Genomic DNA, 17,964 nt, shown 5'->3' with positions numbered 1-17,964 from the left:
CATTTTAAACAAGAACAAGGCCAAAAGTTGCTAACTAAATTTACTCAAGGACTTTATCTTTGTAATTTGTAATTTTCATGTGATCTGCTTAAGTATCTCCATGTTGCACTTCTTTTTGCTTCTACTCTATTACATTTTTGAAGCAAATGATATATTTCGTACTCCAGTCAATTTATTGTAAATCTTTGGTTGCTAATATTTTGAAGATATGTATTAATTCATATATTTTATGAATAAATAAATTTTTCTATGCTATTATTTGTAGATCTGCGGGCAGAGATCTTATGTGTTTATTGTGGTCCAGCCGAAAACTAAAATTCTGTCCCCTATATTTTCCACAAATGGTGATTTCATCTTTTACAGTGTGTGTCCATTAGAATTACACAATTACAATGTATTTAAATTATCAAAAAAAATCACAGTTTTACAGATTAGTTTCTGCAGTTATTGAACAGTAGACCATTCCACCATATTTCATATAATTTTTCTGGCACCCTTGATGCTCTATTCACATTTGTGTGTGTGTGTATGTGTGTGTGTGTGTGTGTTTATTTTTTATTATTATTATTATTATTTTTTTTTTTTTACAATAAACTGCACTACTTGAATAGATGACAACCAATTGATTAAATGTTACAGCTGTGATAAACCAAATAATTAAACTGTATGTGTTTAATATATATTAAATATATAATAAAGAAATTTTACTGTACCTTCGAGAAGATTTTTCTGTGTTTTCCTGCTGATGTTCATTTAAAAAATTTCACGAGCTGAAAACAATTTTGAATTTTGCCTTTGGTGCTTTTTTTCTTTAACTTTTTAAAATAATATTCATAGTAATAATCAGATGAAATAAATTAGAAATAATGATTAAACAAAGTGGTTTTGCAAAAATACACGGACGAATGTTTCATCTGATCTCTGCTGTGTCAAGTGCATCACTGAATAAAACTGGAAAATGCGGAAATAAAAGCATCATTTATGGATTTATTAAAAGCGCAATGAACAGGTGATGGTGGTTTTATTTTGAAAGCGGGGACCGGTAGTCATGCATTTAATCGTGTCTGACTTTCCGCTCCTCCTCCTCCTCCAGCATCAGCAGCATCCGTGGCTCCCCGCAGAGGACGGCGGGTGATCGTAGGACGCAGGGCCCGCGGAGGGAGAGGTCCTGGCCTGGGCACGGATCCCGAAGAGGCCCCGGGGCCGCCGCTGGATGGAGTCGGGCTGCATTCAGACAGCAATGGCTATGGGTCTGGCTTCGAAGAAGGCTTCTGTTCGGAGCGTCGGCGTGGAGCGAAAAAACCTCATCACGGTCTGCAGGTACACATCACGACTCCCTCGACGTGCCGTATTTATCTGTCAGCGCGCTGCTCGGATCATGATTTACTAAATCTACCCAGCCGTGGAGGATTTTTTTTATCTAAGAAGCCCCTATTTGCAGCTCTGATTGCCGAGGCGAAACCAAAGCAGCAGGGCTTGAAATAGATGGAAAATAATGCAGAATAATGCACACATTTATAGAAATGCAACGGATGAGGAGGAGGCAGGTGCGTTTTCACCTTCACATACCCCTGTCTGCCTTCAGTTTTCAGTATCAGCGCTTATTTGCTGGATTGTTGTGATATTTATCTATAGCCTCCCTGAAAAGTCTAATTTACTTAACAAATGTCTAATTGCCAGCTTAGATTCAGGCTTCAATATCAAATGCAGCTTCAAATGATAAAAATGTGACCACAGTGGGCTGAAAATCCAGGTTTCCTCCTCCATCACAGTGAGCCTGGATGGGACAAGGGCATTGGGAGCAGAGCAAGGACTCCTCCCCACATCAGTGGCCCTCCGTCCTCCTCCATCCTCCTCCAGTGATGGACGCTGATGTTACACAGCTCTGATCAATCACAGAGGTTCGGACTGTAAATGGTTGAGCTCACAGGAGCCTTTACTCACCCGATGAGAGGTCTTTAACTGCAAAACACGTCCACTTTTATGTAATTTATCCAGTTTATTCACGTCCTTGTGGATGCAGTGTTTAGATGTGTTTACAGTCAGGTTTTGTTTCATATTTAAGTCATCAGCTGTCAGTTGTTTACAACCTTTTTTGACAATTAAGTGTGGGTGAATAGTCTGAATTATTTTCAGGAATCCTAGAGAAAATGACAATAAAATATAAAAAGGTCCAAAAAATACGGCTAGAAATCAGTTTTTCTTTGCTCCTTTTTTAAAACATCAGATCCATTTTGTGACTTCTCGACTTGAGAATAGTTTTGGTAAAGCATGATGTAGAATTAACTTAAAATCTACTGTATTATTTCTGTCTATTTTAAGTTGCACATAAAGAGAAGAATGACCTCAAACTATGCAAAAAATGTAAGTTTTACTTCAGTGAATAAATATCTTAAGTAGAGAACGACCGATCAAATTTGCAAGCTTTTTTATTGGTTTGTTTTTTTTTTTTGTTAGTTTTGTTTTTCTTTTATAACTTATTCCTGATAAAAAATAAATTACATGAATACATCTTTTTTCGTTAAACATATAGAAAACATAATGAAACCAAGGGATATGGACAAAGTTTTGTACTGGAGTTTGTGTTGTTCTAAATATTGACACCAAGATTTTTATTTTGGTTCCAAAAATTGTTTATCAGTCTTCTTCACTGATAATAATGAGAATAATCAGTATCGACCCTGAGAAACATATCAGTCCACCCCTAAACTTACCTTAATATTTAGGAGATAATGTGCAAAATCATAATCAGCCATGAGGGCATGTTGAGCTCCAGTGTGGTGACAATGCAAGACTCCCCAGGTTTAACTTTTATCGACACTTTATCCAGTGTTGACAGTAAAGACAGTAAACTCATGAATTCCCAAAAAACCCAGAAGTAGGATCGGATAATTTTTGTTAAAAGCAGTAACTTTAATAAACTTTTTCAAATTTCCTGAAGTCATTATAACAACATTTTGAGGGCTAAATCCTCACTTGGACATGTGTTAATTTTTTAAATTATTTTTTTGTCCGATAATGTTCCTTAACAGGCAATATAACATAAAATATGCATACATTATATATATTTTTGCTTTCACAATCCTGTAGTATTACTCGCCAGTATGATAAAATTTAAACAGAGATAACTGTGATAGTTTGAAGGTATCCTTTTCAAATGATCTAATCAGTTAATTAATTAGTTATCAACTATTTAAATCAGCAACTGTTTTTTTTTAAAAAAAAACAATCTCCTATTCCAGCTTCTTAAATATGAATATTTATTGGTTTCTTTCCTCCTCTATGGCAGAAAACTTAATATCTTTGGGATTTTCTGCCATTTTTTAGACCAAACAACTGATCACTAATGAAGAAAATAATTGGCAGATTAATCAGGGATGAAAGTCATCATTGGTTGTAGCTCCTCTGTCATGAACTACAGTCATTAATGGTATTCCATAAAGTAAATAATCATTATTATTGTCTCAGAGAGGTCTTTTCTTATAACTGATGTCACTACAGCTCTGGATTAAACTGTGTGTTTGATTTTATACCTGCAGTTTATGTTTATATATAGACTAATTAACTGATGAACCACGTTGTTGCATGTCCACTGAGGCAAACAGAACATCTTTGTATTTCAGTCAAAACCTTAAATATATTTAAATTATTCCCTGAGAAGATGACGAAGTACAATAAATATCGACATTTCATAATGTGGATACAGAGATTTTTTTGACGTTTTAGCCTTAAAATAACTCATTCAGTTAATAAAATCACTGCTGATTAACTAATTATCGACTTGGTTTAGTATACTGAGGCTATGATGACCTTATCCTGCCTCTTAGTACTTTTTTATTATTATGTAATATCCTTTGTAGGACACTTGTAGGAGAATTATAGCTACTTTAATAGTTTTATAGTGCTCCTGTAAAATTTCTTATTGTATTACTCTGCGTCTTGAATTGCAATTTAACTATAATCGTAAAAGGTATTTACAAAAGTGACGTCATGCAGGCTCTTAGCTCTTTTCTTTTTTGTTTTCTTGTAACAAACAGCATCCTTGTATTAAAGAATTTCCATTAAAAATCAAAAAAGATGATATCCAGACTCTGAAATAGACACACAGTCAAGCGTTTTTATTCCAGTACCTTTCCATCCAAGGTCCTGTCTGCATTTTAGTGACACGTACATTGAGGCAAAAACACACGACATCACGTAGAGCATGGCTGAAAAGAAAGAAAAGTTCCCACAATGGACTTACAACACAGAGAGATTAGCAGGGACACAAAAACACGGTTGTGTTCAGTTTGTCCTGAACCGTGCTAAGACAGATTTAATCATTTAAGCATTTTAATGACAAACAAACCCGACAAGACAGAAATAAAACCTCAAACAGCTTTCCATCAGTAATGCTTACTACACAGTTTCGTTCCATTTTTCTAATGAACGACATGACATTGATTAGGTTCACTTCAAGGGCAACTTCTTCTAGGCTGTGTCGCTGCTCTGTCTCCTCGTTCACTCGTGGAGTTTCTGACCTTCGTTTTTGCGTTGTTTTGTGGGTCAGAGTTGATTCAAGTAGTCGTGGGTGGTTGTGTGATCGTACAGTCTGGATGGGGAGAGATCCTGAATCAGCAGTGGCCCTCGGGTCGCACAGTAAAGCAGGCTGGGCGTCGTGTTGGTGCAATATCCAGGCTTGCTTACTTCCACAGCTGAAGGGCTGCCTGGCTACAGTAGCTAAGTGACGTTAGTGCTCCATTAGTACACCAGGCCAAGCTTTTATTTACCCTAACACGTGTGTGTGTGTGTATACATATATATATAAAGTCTGACCGTTTTTCCATCGTACATGTTTAACATACAATCAGCACACACGCAGATTAACAGTTTCAATTCAAAAAGGGCCTGTTTCTGCTCAGTTTTGGGCTTGAAAAGTTCACGTGTTGTTGTCTAAAGTTCCTCAGTTCTGTCTAGGACTTTAAAAAAAAAAAAAACTGGCATCACAGTCCTGTTTAAAAGTTATGATCTGGCATGATGTGGGTCACCAGTACCAGGCACAGACTAATCTCTGCTCAGGGTTTCGGTGCCTTTTCTACTTAGCAGAGCGAGACCATTTTAATTAGAGACACGTACTGTATGTACAGCAAACACATTTGTGTGTCATAAAAGGAAAACCTGATCAAACATTTTCACCACCTTAGGGAACTTCAATTTCTGCACAAGGCCTGTATTGGGGAAATTAACAGAGAGAGAAAAATAATCAAAGACAATGACTACTGTCTGTGGAGGCTACTCTAGTACTTTAGCTTTGTGATGGAGGATTTTTGCCAAAACTCAGATGCTTACGTCAGTTTCCAGATTGAATATAATCAGTGGCAATGTTTTTGTTATTTTTGAGGCCAGATAACATCTGAAAATCTAGTGGAATTTTGTAATAGAGAATGTCCACAGTGGCATCGGTGTCATTGTGATCCACTGTGTCTCTGCACTGTTGCCACTAGCAACAGGTTTTATCTTAGTGTTGAAGGGCTGAGCCTTTCTGCAGCGAATTTTCATGCAACTTTGTGTATCTGTGCTCAATTTAATAGAACACTGGTGGATTAGCAGTCAAACAATTTGTCTTGTGTTTGTTTACAAGCCACATTCTGTGCTATGACGTTTAAAATGGGCCGTTTTGATGCTTTAGTCTGCCTTAGAGCTGTCATGCTGTTGTCCGTGACTGGAGGAACAGTGTTGCTGTGGACACGGGGGCGAACCTAAGGAAAAATAGATAGAGGAAGATGAGTGAGACAGGTCTGATGTGAAGTGTTATCTCTTCAGCCGCTTCCTGGAAACAAAAGGAACATGGAGGGGAAAGAAGGGAGGACGATGTGCTGCGTCTCGGCTGAGGTCTGAGCTTCTTCCGGGGCGTGGCTCGAGAGGAGAGAATAAAATGTTCTGTGGACATTCTTCGACAAGTGGGTTGCTCTGTTTTTTTGTTGTTTTTTTTTTATTCTGAGTGCGACAGTTGCATCATTTTGTGCCACTTTCCACCTCTCTTTCTAAGACAATATCAACAAATCTTTGAATCTGCAGTCACATTGATTTCTAGATCAGCTTCTGTGCAGCCTTCTTTTTGCATTTTCCCTGATTTCGACTCTTATTTTTAGCATCAAGTATGTGAAATTACAGCAGAAGTTCTTTAGATGAGCGTTTGGACACCGCTCTCTCACCATCAGCTTCCCCGCTTTTCCTCATTTTACCCCCCTGTCGTGCTCAAACTTCTGATTTACACTCTCAGGTGCTTCTCAGCCCAAAAGCCTCTACTGTCCATCTTACGCCTCGATCCTCTCTGCACCTCCTCAGACCACAAAACACTTTTCCTGGACGCTTTTTCACAGAGGGGATGGGTGAGAGAGAGACATAGACACACCCTGCTGTAGCAACCTTTTTAAATCTTTATATCTGTGTGTTTTTGGCCTGAATTATCCCAATTTTCATCAAAGCACAAGACATTTTTTTCTCTTTGCGCCAATCCAGTGCAGGACGGGACGTCTCTCCCCCCCGACAGTCCAGGACGATAAACACAACACTGGCTGGTGTTGCACAATGCTGCGGCCAGTGAGGAGTTCGCCTGTGTCATCTGATCCTGCTGGTTATGCCAAGACTGAAGAGAAAGAGAGAGAGAGAGAAAGAAGAAGAAGAAAGAGAAAGGAGTCAGGGAAATGTTTCTGAGGGAGCGAGGAGAGTTAATGCCAGGCTTGGTGTGCTCAGGTGAGGTGTCCCTGCTGATAAATGCAGTTTTTCTGTGTGTGTGGATCAAGTGAAAGTACAGTAGAGGGGTGAGGAGGGAGAACAAGAGGGCATTTAAAAGAGAGCTGAGAGTGGGCTTGGCGGAGATCCAGGCTGAGTGAGAGGGGGCACAAAAGAAGCTTGTCAGAAGGCCCTGCAGTTGTTTTTCAGTGTCAAATCGTACCAAGAGCATGTTGCTATTCCACTCCATCTATTTGCATTTGAGGCACGCCAGCGATCCCCCCTTCACATCAAAGGACTTCAGTTAATTTGCAATCATATGCTGTAATGTTCCTTTTGAGATAACGTTGCTTTATCAGCTCAGAGAGGCATTTTTGCAGCTGTTGACTTTCTTCTGTTATGATTTTAAAAGCTGTCACATCAGCAAACAGATAGCTTAGCCAGTGGTTCCCATACAGGGCCCCTGGGAACCTCTGGAGGTTTTCCAAAAGTTTAGCAATCTGCATAATGAGGAACTGCTGGGTTTCATCCATTTTTCTTTCATTGGAAGCGTGCAGTATTAACAAAATATTCCACTATTTTCTCCTTATCTTAGATTTTCCACAGAATAACACAGTTCATTTCTAATAAAACTTCTTTTCTGAGGAATTCCTTAATACAAAATCATATCACAGTCTTACAAAGAGCATTTTGCAGGGCTTAAACATGACAGTGACTATGAATTCCTGTTTTAACACACGGTTACTTGCAACATTCAGCATAACTGTTGAGGCACACATGCAGAAATCATAATCAACACCTTAAAATGTTGACTGACCCACTTTGCAGAAACATTATCAGACAGATCTTAGATGCCACTAACCTGTTTCCTTGATAAATCCGGCATGACCAAACAAAGTCAAAGCTCCAAAAGTAAATTTAATCCAATTTTCGCTCTCAGTTGGAATAGACCCTGTGCAGACGCTGTGTCCATACGTTCCCCAACCCCAACCCCGCGGTGCGCTCCCCTTTCATCTAGAGCGTCTTGCGTTTGGGGAAGAGGGCTTTCCGAAAAGAGGTGGTGGTGGTGCCCCTGCTGAAGGAGGCGCCCCCCAGCGAGATCTTGGTCTTCCCACTGGTGATGGTGGAGGAGCCCAGGGACGTCGTGCTCCTGCCCCGGGTGATGGACGAGTTCCCCATGGAGAGCTTGGACTTGCCCCTCTTTATCTGGGTGTTGCCCAGGGTCAAGGCCGTCTTCCCCTCTGTGAAGCTGGTGTTGCCCATCTTCCTGACCCAGATTCGAGGTTTGGGACTCACTCGATGCAAAGCATCGCACACTCATGCAGCACACCCTGCTTGGAGAGCCCTCGGCGGTAATAGTAACATCAGCTATGATCCAGAGCAGACCAGAATGCTACGGGTGGATAGTGCGACCCCCGTGTCGCATAATGCCTTCGTTGAGCTGGTCGACGTGGGCTTTGGAAGGCCACATACCACCCATGTGTCCCTGTGAATGGACAGAGGCAGCCGTAGGTGGCCACAGCCTATCTGGGGGGACGGGGACAGTGCAGCGATTGTCCCATCGCCACGACGACACCGAACGGTTGAAGGACACATTGTTGGAAGGGGACAGTCTGTGGTGACATCACTTTCTTCTGAGCCATTGTTCCCTATAGCCTCTGACTGTAAGACATTCCCTCTGTGTGCAATCGTATACACCATATGTGAAATGAGCTGCACAGTGTCAGTTTTTATAAAGGGAAGGCTGAATGTGCTCAAGTTCTCCACATGTATTCGAGGCTTTGATTGCACCTCTCTTGTATTTGTGTCGTCCCTCCGTTTGAAACATGGGTGTGGTCCCTTCAGCTGGTGTTTATATCCATTTGTGTCCCTGCTGAACTTTATCAAGTTGAGTGAGTGTGTATTTTGTTCCATTTAATCTCGTGAGATCTCATAAAAAGTGCATACGAAGCAATGAAGCAGAGCAGTGTTTAGACATGTTACTTTTATAAGCACCGTTACATCAGTCACACTTTACAGTCTGTTGAATGTTACTGAAATGCAGAATAATACTAGTCAGCCTCAACGTCATGCATGAAAAAATACCACATTTATACCACTGATGTAGACATGTTGTTGGCTGTACATGCAGTACAATACACAGGAGAGCAGTGCTGATGAAAAGCACACACATGCTCTCCACATACATCACACACAGCTGCTTTACACTTCCCCTCCCTGTCACGTCAACACGCCATAAAGCCTCATCTCATCAGTGTCACGTTTGCATAACACACTCGGCACGGCTTTGGGAAATCTCACATTCGATTGCAAACCCATTAGATCTGCAAATGGCTCTCACATGGGAAGCAAACAGCTGAGTAGTGTCATGTCTTCTTGAACTGATACACATTGATCACAAACATAGCAGCTCGTTTGTTTTTTGTTTTTTTTATTGACTATTAATACTACTGACCTTCTAAAACTGACCACATAGACATATCCATGGGTTTTTGTGCAGGATTCAAGTGTGAAAATCCCAGTAGATGTTGCTATGCGTTTCTTTGCCCCTGACGAGGGTGGCTTTGACCACAGACACAGACTTGGTCCCATGGGTGAAGGTCACGGTGGTCAGGGAGCTCGTGGTCTCCCCTCGTGTCACAGAGGTGGTGCCCACTGCTATGCTGGTGTTGCCCAAAGTTACGGTGGTTCTGCTCCAGGAGATCGAGGATTTGCCCCAGGAGATGGCGTACTTAGTCCTCAGGATAGAAACCCTGCCTTTGGTGAAGGAGGTCTTGCTTGACGAGAATGTAGTTTTCCACTCATTGTTAGAGTCATTTTTGGACTGCTTGGCTGCTTTGGGTGTCTTGGCCCTGGCCTCGGGGATCCGTTCCATCTAGGTGTTCCGGCGCTTGGACGTCAAGGCTTTGCGGAAGGAGGTGGTGGTGGTTCCCCGGCTGAAGCTGGCCCGTCCCAGAGCCACGGTCGTCTTTTGCCTTTGGATGGTGGAGTCTCCCATGGAGGTGGTGGTCACTCCCCTGAAGATGGAGGACTTGCCTAACGAGACGGTAGTCTTTCCCCTGGCGATGGAGGTGTTTCCCACCGCCAGGGCAGTCTTGCCCTCTGTAATGCTAGTGTTACCCATCGATGCAGAGGCTGTTTGCCTGATCGCCGGCTCCTAACATGCACGCCGCATAGCTGTCCCTCCACCGATGCAGGAGGGTGAGCATGTGCCGTCAAAAGCCAAACTAAAACCGCAGCGGGTGCCCTAAATAGATCACACCACAATGTATAGATGAGGGGGAGGGAGTTATTTGATCATTCTTTGATGCTGGCCGGTCCCTCAGAGAGACAAGACCCAAAAGGACCTGGAAGCACAGCATGCACAAAGGCTGAAAAGACAGGGGGTTAATTGTATTGTTTTCATGATAACACTGCCAAAGCACTGAAGGGATACATTGTGCAGTACACAAGACAATTGGGGTGACCTCAGTGTGATAACATGGCGTGGTTCCCAAAAAAGAAAAAAGTCCCCCTCCCTGCCGTTGTTCAAGTACAGTAGTACATTTGTCCGCTGGGGTACAGTACACGCTTCATGTGCAGCACACAACCAGCTGAAATCCTTCATGTGAATATTTGAATTTGTGTTTTTTTTCCCTTCTATATTGTGTTTTTTTCTAATTCCTCTTTGTCTGTGTGCTTCTGTTTCAGATTCTCTGTAAAGACTCTCCTAGAAAAGTACACAGCAGAGCCCATAGATGACTCATCCGAGGAGTTTATTAACTTTGCTGCCATTTTAGAGCACATCCTCAGCCACCGCTTCAAAGGTAACACTGCAGGTAACATGCAGCTCAGGAAATGATGCACAAATCAGCTAATATGACTGAATGCGAGACAGTAAAGCATATTAACCCTTTCTAAACCAAGGAGTTTCTGGGTGTTTTTTTTTGCTACCACTGAAAAAATGTCTTCCGAGCAGTATGGGACTCTTATAATGCCAGTATCATGTGAAGAACAGAAATAGACTTAGTCAATTTTTAAGAAATATTTTACAAAATTATTCAAAATGATTATGTACAACATTCTTCCAAGTGCCCAAAAATGTTAAAAATATTGGGGGGGAAATTATGTCTTTACATACTATAGACATTTTACTACTTACATTTTAAATTTGTGTCCATACTTGTTATCTGTCTGTATAAATACAGTGGCAGTTTTGCCAAATAGTCCCTGACTTCTCATTACGTGACTGTTGGCTGTAGCAGAGTCACTCATGGTTTGTCAGTTGCTCAGAAAAGTGCAGATTTTTTTTGGTTTTTCACAGAATCTGGTTAGTGTAAGCAGTTTATTTTTTGATCGATTTCTACAAGGGTCTTGGAATAAAGTGATTTTGATGAGCTGTCACTATTGTTTTAAGCTTAGATTTGGTCATTTTTCAGACAGAGCAGTATATCACACAGGATACATTCAAGGACAGAAAGTTGAAAACCCCTGTTTCTTTGTTGAAATAAATGGTGTAATTTATTATTTTTCAAATATACAATGCCTTCCAAATCTCCCAACAGGTTTTGGGGTGCAAAAGGGTTAAATAACACAGAAAGTATAAATCTACTACATATGTCAACATTAACCATTGAGACAAAATGATATTATTGTCAGATGGCCATCAAACAAGTATAATTACACAGTCAGCTGTACTGGTGCTGCTGCGGCTGCATATTTCACAGTTCAGGCTGCTGTCAGAGCACAAATGATTCATGATTGCTGTGCTTTATTCTTGGAACAGGTTCAGGAAGCTGGTTCAGCTCAGATGGACAGCGCAGTTTCTGGGAATATATCCGGCTGGCCTGCAGCAAGGTGCAGAACAACTGCATCGCCAGCATCGAAAACATAGAGAACATCAGCACATCGCGAGCCAAGGCAAGCATTTTTGTATGCGCAAGCGTGTGTGTGGACGATTGTGAGAAAAGGCCTTGTGTTCCCACTCACTTGTTACGTCGTCCTACAGGGTCGGGCGTGGATTCGAGTGGCGCTGATGGAGAAACGTCTGTCTGAATATGTCTCTACTGCTCTGAGAGACACTAGAACAACCAGGTCAGACTGAGTTGTGCATTGCAGCAACATTTTTGGTTTTGAGTTGTCCCTTGTGCAGTTGTAACTATACAAAGTCACTGTAACTTCATTTACAATCTTCATTTGTTTCTGCAAACACCACAGCAGTGTTAACATTTTTTCCCCATAAATACAAAAACACGAACAAAATAAAATCATCCTCAGTATGGCACCTGAAAGTTCAGAATTAATAATTACGTCTCTATCTGACAGGAGGTTTTATGATGATGGAGCCATTATGCTGAGAGAGGAGGCGACAGTGCTCACCGGCATGCTGATTGGATTAAGCGCCATTGACTTCAGGTGAAGTTGTGCACTATGTTTAAGAATATAAGTACATAGACAGACCAGCCCAGGAGTTTGAAAATCAACACAATTACGTGTAACAAAAGTTTGCATACACTTCTAAAAACCATGTATATAATGGCGGTTTTTCAGTTTTCTTGCCAGTTTCCAGTGACTCCTATAACTGGGAATTTTCTATAATGAAATCACTGAAACAAATGTATCTCCCTGGCCTCTTACCTTCTCATGAGTGATTATGATTGACTACAGCTGCTGACTCCTTTGAGCCAATTTAAACAGGACCCATTTGATCCACTCATTGGACACAAACACTAGAGTGAAAAAGTCTGATGAGCTCAGCACAGATCTGAAACAGCAAATCATTGACATGAAAAGGTCAGGAAAGTCACTTGGAGCCATTTCAAAGCAGCTACAGATCTCAAAATCATCAGTTCAAACAATTATTTATAAGTGTGAAATGCATAGTACAGTTGTGTCACTGCCACGATCAGAAAGGAAACATGTCCTGTTATTTCACAGCCTTCTGGAAGAATCACTTTACATTTCCCTGTTTGTCCTGTATGAGCACGTGAGAAATAAACTCTAGAATATTGAAAAGGTAACTAAATAAAAAACTAAATAACTGACTTGAATTAAATTGAATTGCAAGGCTAACGATTACCTTAATGCTGCTCAGGATTAAACTTAAACTTATTTTAGAGCTGCGGCTTATGTTTGCGTACTTGTATTATCAATAATTATTATTTTAGCTGGAAAATCGAAGAATTGTTGTGATGTTATTATTGTGACCTGCCAAGGGACTGCAGATGGAAATTAGCTTAAAGCTAACTCTGGTGCAATACATCAAATGGAAACATTAATGTTTAATATTGTACATGGTCCCTTTTTAAATAAACTGATTATTAAAAAATAAATAAAAGCATTATCACATGTTCACAGAGGCAGACAAATTAAAATATAAGCCCAAAACCTAATCATACTTAAATTCTTACCCTAGAAGATGACAAAATGCAACAAATATTCCCTCTTTATAATCTGAAGACAGAGATATTTTTTACATTGTTGCCTTAAAATAACTTCATTATAACAGCAGTTTTATTAACAGTTATTAAAATTACTGCTGATGAACTAATTGTTTCAATTTAATTTAATATAGCGAGGTCATAGTGACCTTATACTACATTATAGTGCTTTTATTTTATGTGATATTATTTGTAGGACACCTGTAGCTACTTCTTATAGTGCTCCTGTAAATATTTATTATCATATTACTCTGCGACTTGAATAGCACTTTAACTATAAAAGGTATTCACAAAAGTGATATCATGCAGGCTCTTACTCTTTTTTGTTTTCTTTTCCTAAAATTTACAAAATCCTTGTCTTTAAAACCTGAAAAACTCCCACCAAAAACTAAAGGAAAGACCATGTCCAGACTCTGAAATAGACACACAGTCAAGCATTTACATCTAAGAAATAATCAGCATACTCTCACAAGTTCTAACACAAAACTGTTTATCATGCCCAGTATATTTACTGGTGGATAATGTCCTCATTAATAGGGTTTATGACATAAAAATCTTTTTTTTGTTACTTTTTCTGTCTAGTTTTTGCTTGAAGGGCGAGACTCTGGATGGGAAATCTCCAGCTGTGATCGACTACACGCCCTACCTGAAGTTCACTCAGAGGTGAGACTGACCCAGCTGATGTTTATCACTAAATGTATGAGTGATTCATTAACACTCCTGTCCGTCTGCTGTGCAGCTACGACTACCTGAGTGATGAGGAGGACCGCCGCAGCGTGGACAGCAGCAACAGCGAGGAGAGCGTCCCCGAGCATCCCTACATCCCCCTGGTGACCGACGAGGAGAGCTGGAGCAACAAGTGTCGCAAGATGGAGCAGAGGTTCAAGATCGTCTACGCCCAGAAGGTGAGTCGGGACAACCTGAAATCGCTGCTCTTCACTGTCAGCTTCTACACAGAAACTTCAGCCTCACGGTGTGCGTGTTGTTCAGGGTTACCTCGAGGAGCTGGTTCGTCTGAGAGAGTCGCAGCTGAAGAACGTGGAGACGGAGAACAAGCGTCTGAGAGCGAAGGTGGAGGAGCTGACGGTGCAGAGTCAGCAGGAGAAGAAGGAGCTGGAGGCCATCGTGCTGGAGCTGCAAGCACAACTGTAAGAACATAGAAACTTTCAGCCATTTCTCTCATAAATACACAGAAGTATGTGCTCGGTTGCAGAAATTAAATCAACAGTTAAAATTGGAGTTTTAACACAGTTGTTATTTTCATAAAGATTCTCAGCTGAAATAAATTCTGAGTTGCTTTAATGATTCTTTATACGGGAAAAAATATGTCATTACACCAGTTTCTGATACTTATGAAGAGACCATAGGGGGATTTTGTTTGTCTCTTTTACAACAGTTAAGAAGGAAAAGCCTTTATTTGTCACACATACATTAAGCTAAGTGAGTTTGATATGACTTCACTTACTTCTTGGTGTCAGAGCAGACTCAGCTACAGTACAGTGCCCCTGGAATAAACACCACTATCTTTACATATATATATATATATATATATATATATATATATATATATATATATATAAAAACATATAAGTATATGTATGTATATAGATAGATAGACAGACAGACAGAGATATAAAGAAATCTGGAGATTTGACAACAATAAAGGGGGCTTGCCAACACAAAGGTGTATGTATTTTAACCCTTTGAACCTCAACATCTACCAGCAGATTTGAAAGACATTTAATCTTTTTTAAAATGACAAAATGACGCCATTTATCACAGCCAGAAACTGTAAAAACAAAAAGAATCATCGGATTTTCAACTTTCCATCAGTCCTTGGACTAATTATGTGTGACATGCAGTTTTGTCAGCAGAAAGTAACTAAATTCAAGCATGAACTTCAAATTTTATTCAACATATTTCATACATACATTACATTCGCCACAAATAAACCATTTGTAGTAACCACATTCTGTGAAAAATACAAAATTTTGCACTCCTCTGTGCAACTGTGAAGCCATTTGGGACTCAGCTGTGAAAAACAGACTCATGACAAAAATTCAGAGACTATTTGGTTAAACTGCAAGCTGTATTTACACAGTGCACAAGGCAAAGGTTACACAACAGTGAATACAAGTTAAAAATGTAGTAGTAAAATGTTTATCCTATGTGGTGGCACCATTTTTTCCATTGTTGGTAATGCATGAACACATAGAATAATGTTGTACTTGCTGATTCCAGGCTATTTTTGTAAAATAAATAGTGAAATACTTTTTTTTTCTTTTTGACTATTTATGGCATTGCAACTGTACTATACTGCACAGAAGACATTTTTAGTTCTCTCTGTTTCCATAGAGGTGCAGGACTTTATATTACAGTGAAAAATGAGCCCAGTGTGAGTGAAAATGTGACTTATCAAAATTACAACAAACTACAGACATCGTTTCTACTGTATTGTATTATTGTATTAATGCTAAAATTAAATGTGTGTCACCAGAACTTAATCATTTTCCCTCTGTGCTTCCTTCAGCTCTGCCCTGATGCCCTGTGATTCCTCCCATCTGGCTAAAGATCTTTCCATCCCGCTGGTCAACCAGTGGTCCACCATCACTAACAACCAAGGCGATGTCAAACTCTTCCGCAGGTGCAGTGCAGCACATCTACAGAGCCTTTCTGTCAAGTTTTAATGTGAACCACATTTAAAACAGTATTAAAAGTAGATGGCATTAATATACAAAACACTGTGGTGATGAGATATTTGTGTCTTCCAGGAGGAGTTTCCACAGTCTGGAGCAGCTTTCTGCTGATGTCAGTCTGCACTCAGACTCCCAAAAGACCGATGGGCGGCAGAACGGAGACGCTGCCTGGACCTCAGCTGGTAAAAAGTGCTTCTACATGCAGCACAGAATATTTACTGCAACATTTAAATGTGCAGCACGTACAAATTAAATGAGTGGCAAATTAAAGTTAATACATTTTAACTTACGCTCATTATTGAAGACATTAATGGGTTAGAGCACACACTCGTTTGCATTTAATGTTGGTTGTTTTGCATCACATTTTATATCACATATATATATATATATATATATATATATATATATATATTTGCAGCATTTAAATGTGCAACAAGGACTGTTACTACAGTTATGCCACCTTTACTTTTAAATCACTCTTTCAAGTTCAGTTATCTGCTTTTTTTGTACTTCAGCAGAGAAACATTTTAGCAATGTGACAATATTTCTGATTGAGCAGGAATATATTGGTTCTCTTCCCACAACTACATAAAAGCCTTTTAGAGACAGATATCAATGCACATGTGCATACCTGTTAAATGACTACCAAATAAAATTATTATATTTTAACTTACACTTGTTATTATAGACATTAATTAGTTACAACACACACTCATTTGCCTTTAATTCTGGTTGTTTGGCATCACCTTTTAGTAGTTTTATGTCGATTTGGAGCTAAGTTCGGGTGTTTTATGTCTTTTTGCGGTAGTTTTCAATTTAATTTGGGTTCTTTTGTTTTTTTGTAGCTATTTTGCATCACATTTCAGTTGCTTCATGTTATTTTGTGATAGGGTGCATTTATATTCTATTGTTTAGTACCATGATTAAATAAAAATAATAATAATCTGCAGCATTTAAATGTGCAGAGAAAATGTGTTTTCTGTATCCTTAAATTTGAATTATCTGCTTTTTCTACTTCAGCACAGAAAACATATGAGCAATGTGACGATATTTCTGCTTGAGCAGGAATATATTCGCCAGAACTACATAAAAGCCTTTCAGAAGCAGCCACCCATGCACATGTGCATACATATTCATAGAGAAGCAGCCTGTTTATGGTGTTCCATGTGGGCAGCTACAACTATGCACCATCGTAAGTCATATTTTATTGTGTTTTTCTCCACATTTGCTGCTGCAGGAAAAGACAACACTCCCTCCATGCTGGGTCTGTGCGGCTCTCTGGCCTCCTTGCCGAGCTCAAAGTCGCTGGCGAGCCTCAAGTCCAGCGAGTGTTTGGTGAACATCAGCACCGAGCCCAGCCCTGCTCTGTCTCCCAGCTAGGAGCTCCAGACCAACTACAGCCACGATTTAACCCCCAGCCTGTCTGCCTGGTGATGCTGCGTTGTCCAAACACCCGACCAAAACCACCAACCCTCCCCGGCCCCCAACTCTGAGAGGAAACAACAGGAAAGTCATGACAGCACATCTGGATTTTTGTACATGAGAGTGAAGTGGTCATGAAGCTGAAAGGATCCATCTGTTTTGGTTCTTTCCTTTCTCCTCGCCTTATCCATTCGACTCTTTGCTCTCCAGCCGCCTCTTCTTTGTACTATCTGTGAATCCCTTCTTCCAGAATCATGCAAAGCCTCCAGAAACACCTTTTCCAAAGCATCCCATCTCGCTCCTTATTGATCATCCTGCCATGGCGTCATCTGTGTGTTATTGCACCTGTTTTATTCTGTTCTAAGACAGCACTCGCAGCTCTTTGGATGCAGCCACTTGCAAAGACGGATGAGATATTCATTTTAAGAGATGCAGCGATAAAGTCATAAGGTGGTTTCTACATAGAAGTGTGTTTTCTGAGTGTGACTGAATGGTATCAGGGCCTTATAACCCTTGAAAGTGTGGATTATTCCTGCTCGATTAATCAAGCACCACAAACTCTTGCAATATCTGTGCAGCTACTGATTCTATCAAATCTTCAGCTACCACATCTGCTCATTTATCTCATTACAATCCAGTACTGCAGTATGTTCTTTTTACATTGGGTTGTTTTGTTAGTTTTGTGTTGCAATAAACTGCCTTTTTCCATTATG

The 17,964-nt window shown here is 40.1% G+C and overlaps 1 protein-coding gene and 1 long non-coding RNA gene across 6 annotated transcripts; one reads left to right on the top strand and one right to left on the bottom strand.

The window, feature by feature from the left end:
- The first annotated feature begins 1,093 nt into the window (after positions 1-1,093).
- rundc3aa (RUN domain containing 3Aa) lies at positions 1,094-17,962 on the top strand. 4 transcript variants are annotated; one of them, XM_035943491.2, is made up of 11 exons: positions 1,094-1,320; positions 10,405-10,520; positions 11,480-11,613; positions 11,702-11,787; positions 12,019-12,108; positions 13,716-13,796; positions 13,873-14,038; positions 14,124-14,281; positions 15,664-15,777; positions 15,905-16,011; positions 17,067-17,962. In XM_035943491.2, exons 1-11 carry the CDS (start codon positions 1,214-1,216, stop codon positions 17,207-17,209), a joined length of 1,302 nt encoding a protein of 433 aa, XP_035799384.1. In that variant the 5' UTR covers positions 1,094-1,213; the 3' UTR covers positions 17,210-17,962. The 4 variants fall into 4 exon arrangements, with proteins under 4 accessions (XP_035799384.1, XP_023155258.1, XP_035799383.1 ...); XM_023299490.3 differs by having other exon boundaries at positions 10,405-10,532; XM_035943490.2 differs by lacking the exon at positions 1,094-1,320 and adding an exon at positions 6,601-6,735.
- Positions 4,098-9,584, bottom strand: LOC118469621 (uncharacterized). Of its 2 annotated transcripts, none has more exons than XR_008599777.1 (2): positions 9,170-9,584; positions 4,098-6,628 (listed from the first exon to the last, which is right to left on the bottom strand). It is a non-coding gene; the product is annotated as an uncharacterized LOC118469621 (long non-coding RNA). The 2 variants fall into 2 exon arrangements; XR_004846553.2 differs by lacking the exon at positions 9,170-9,584 and adding an exon at positions 7,577-7,721.
- Positions 17,963-17,964: the final 2 nt, after the last annotated feature.

The sequence above is a fragment of the Amphiprion ocellaris genome, chromosome 19 (genome assembly GCF_022539595.1).
Source record: "Amphiprion ocellaris isolate individual 3 ecotype Okinawa chromosome 19, ASM2253959v1, whole genome shotgun sequence".
Taxonomy (NCBI): Eukaryota; Metazoa; Chordata; class Actinopteri; family Pomacentridae; genus Amphiprion; species Amphiprion ocellaris.
This window is presented reverse-complemented; position numbering and strand designations above follow the sequence as displayed.

What these genes read in the sequence shown, in the direction of transcription:
- rundc3aa (XM_035943489.2), top strand. Translation starts at nt 6,620, where the DNA reads ATGCCAAGACTGAAGAGAAAGAGAGAGAGAGAGAAAGAAGAAGAAGAA. An exon ending in CTTCAAAGGTAACACTGCAG is followed by an intron (nt 10,533 to 11,479) that starts GTAACATGCAGC and finishes TTCTTGGAACAG; the next exon opens with GTTCAGGAAGCTGGTTCAGC. An exon ending in CTGGAGCTGCAAGCACAACT is followed by an intron (nt 14,282 to 15,663) that starts GTAAGAACATAG and finishes TGCTTCCTTCAG; the next exon opens with CTCTGCCCTGATGCCCTGTG.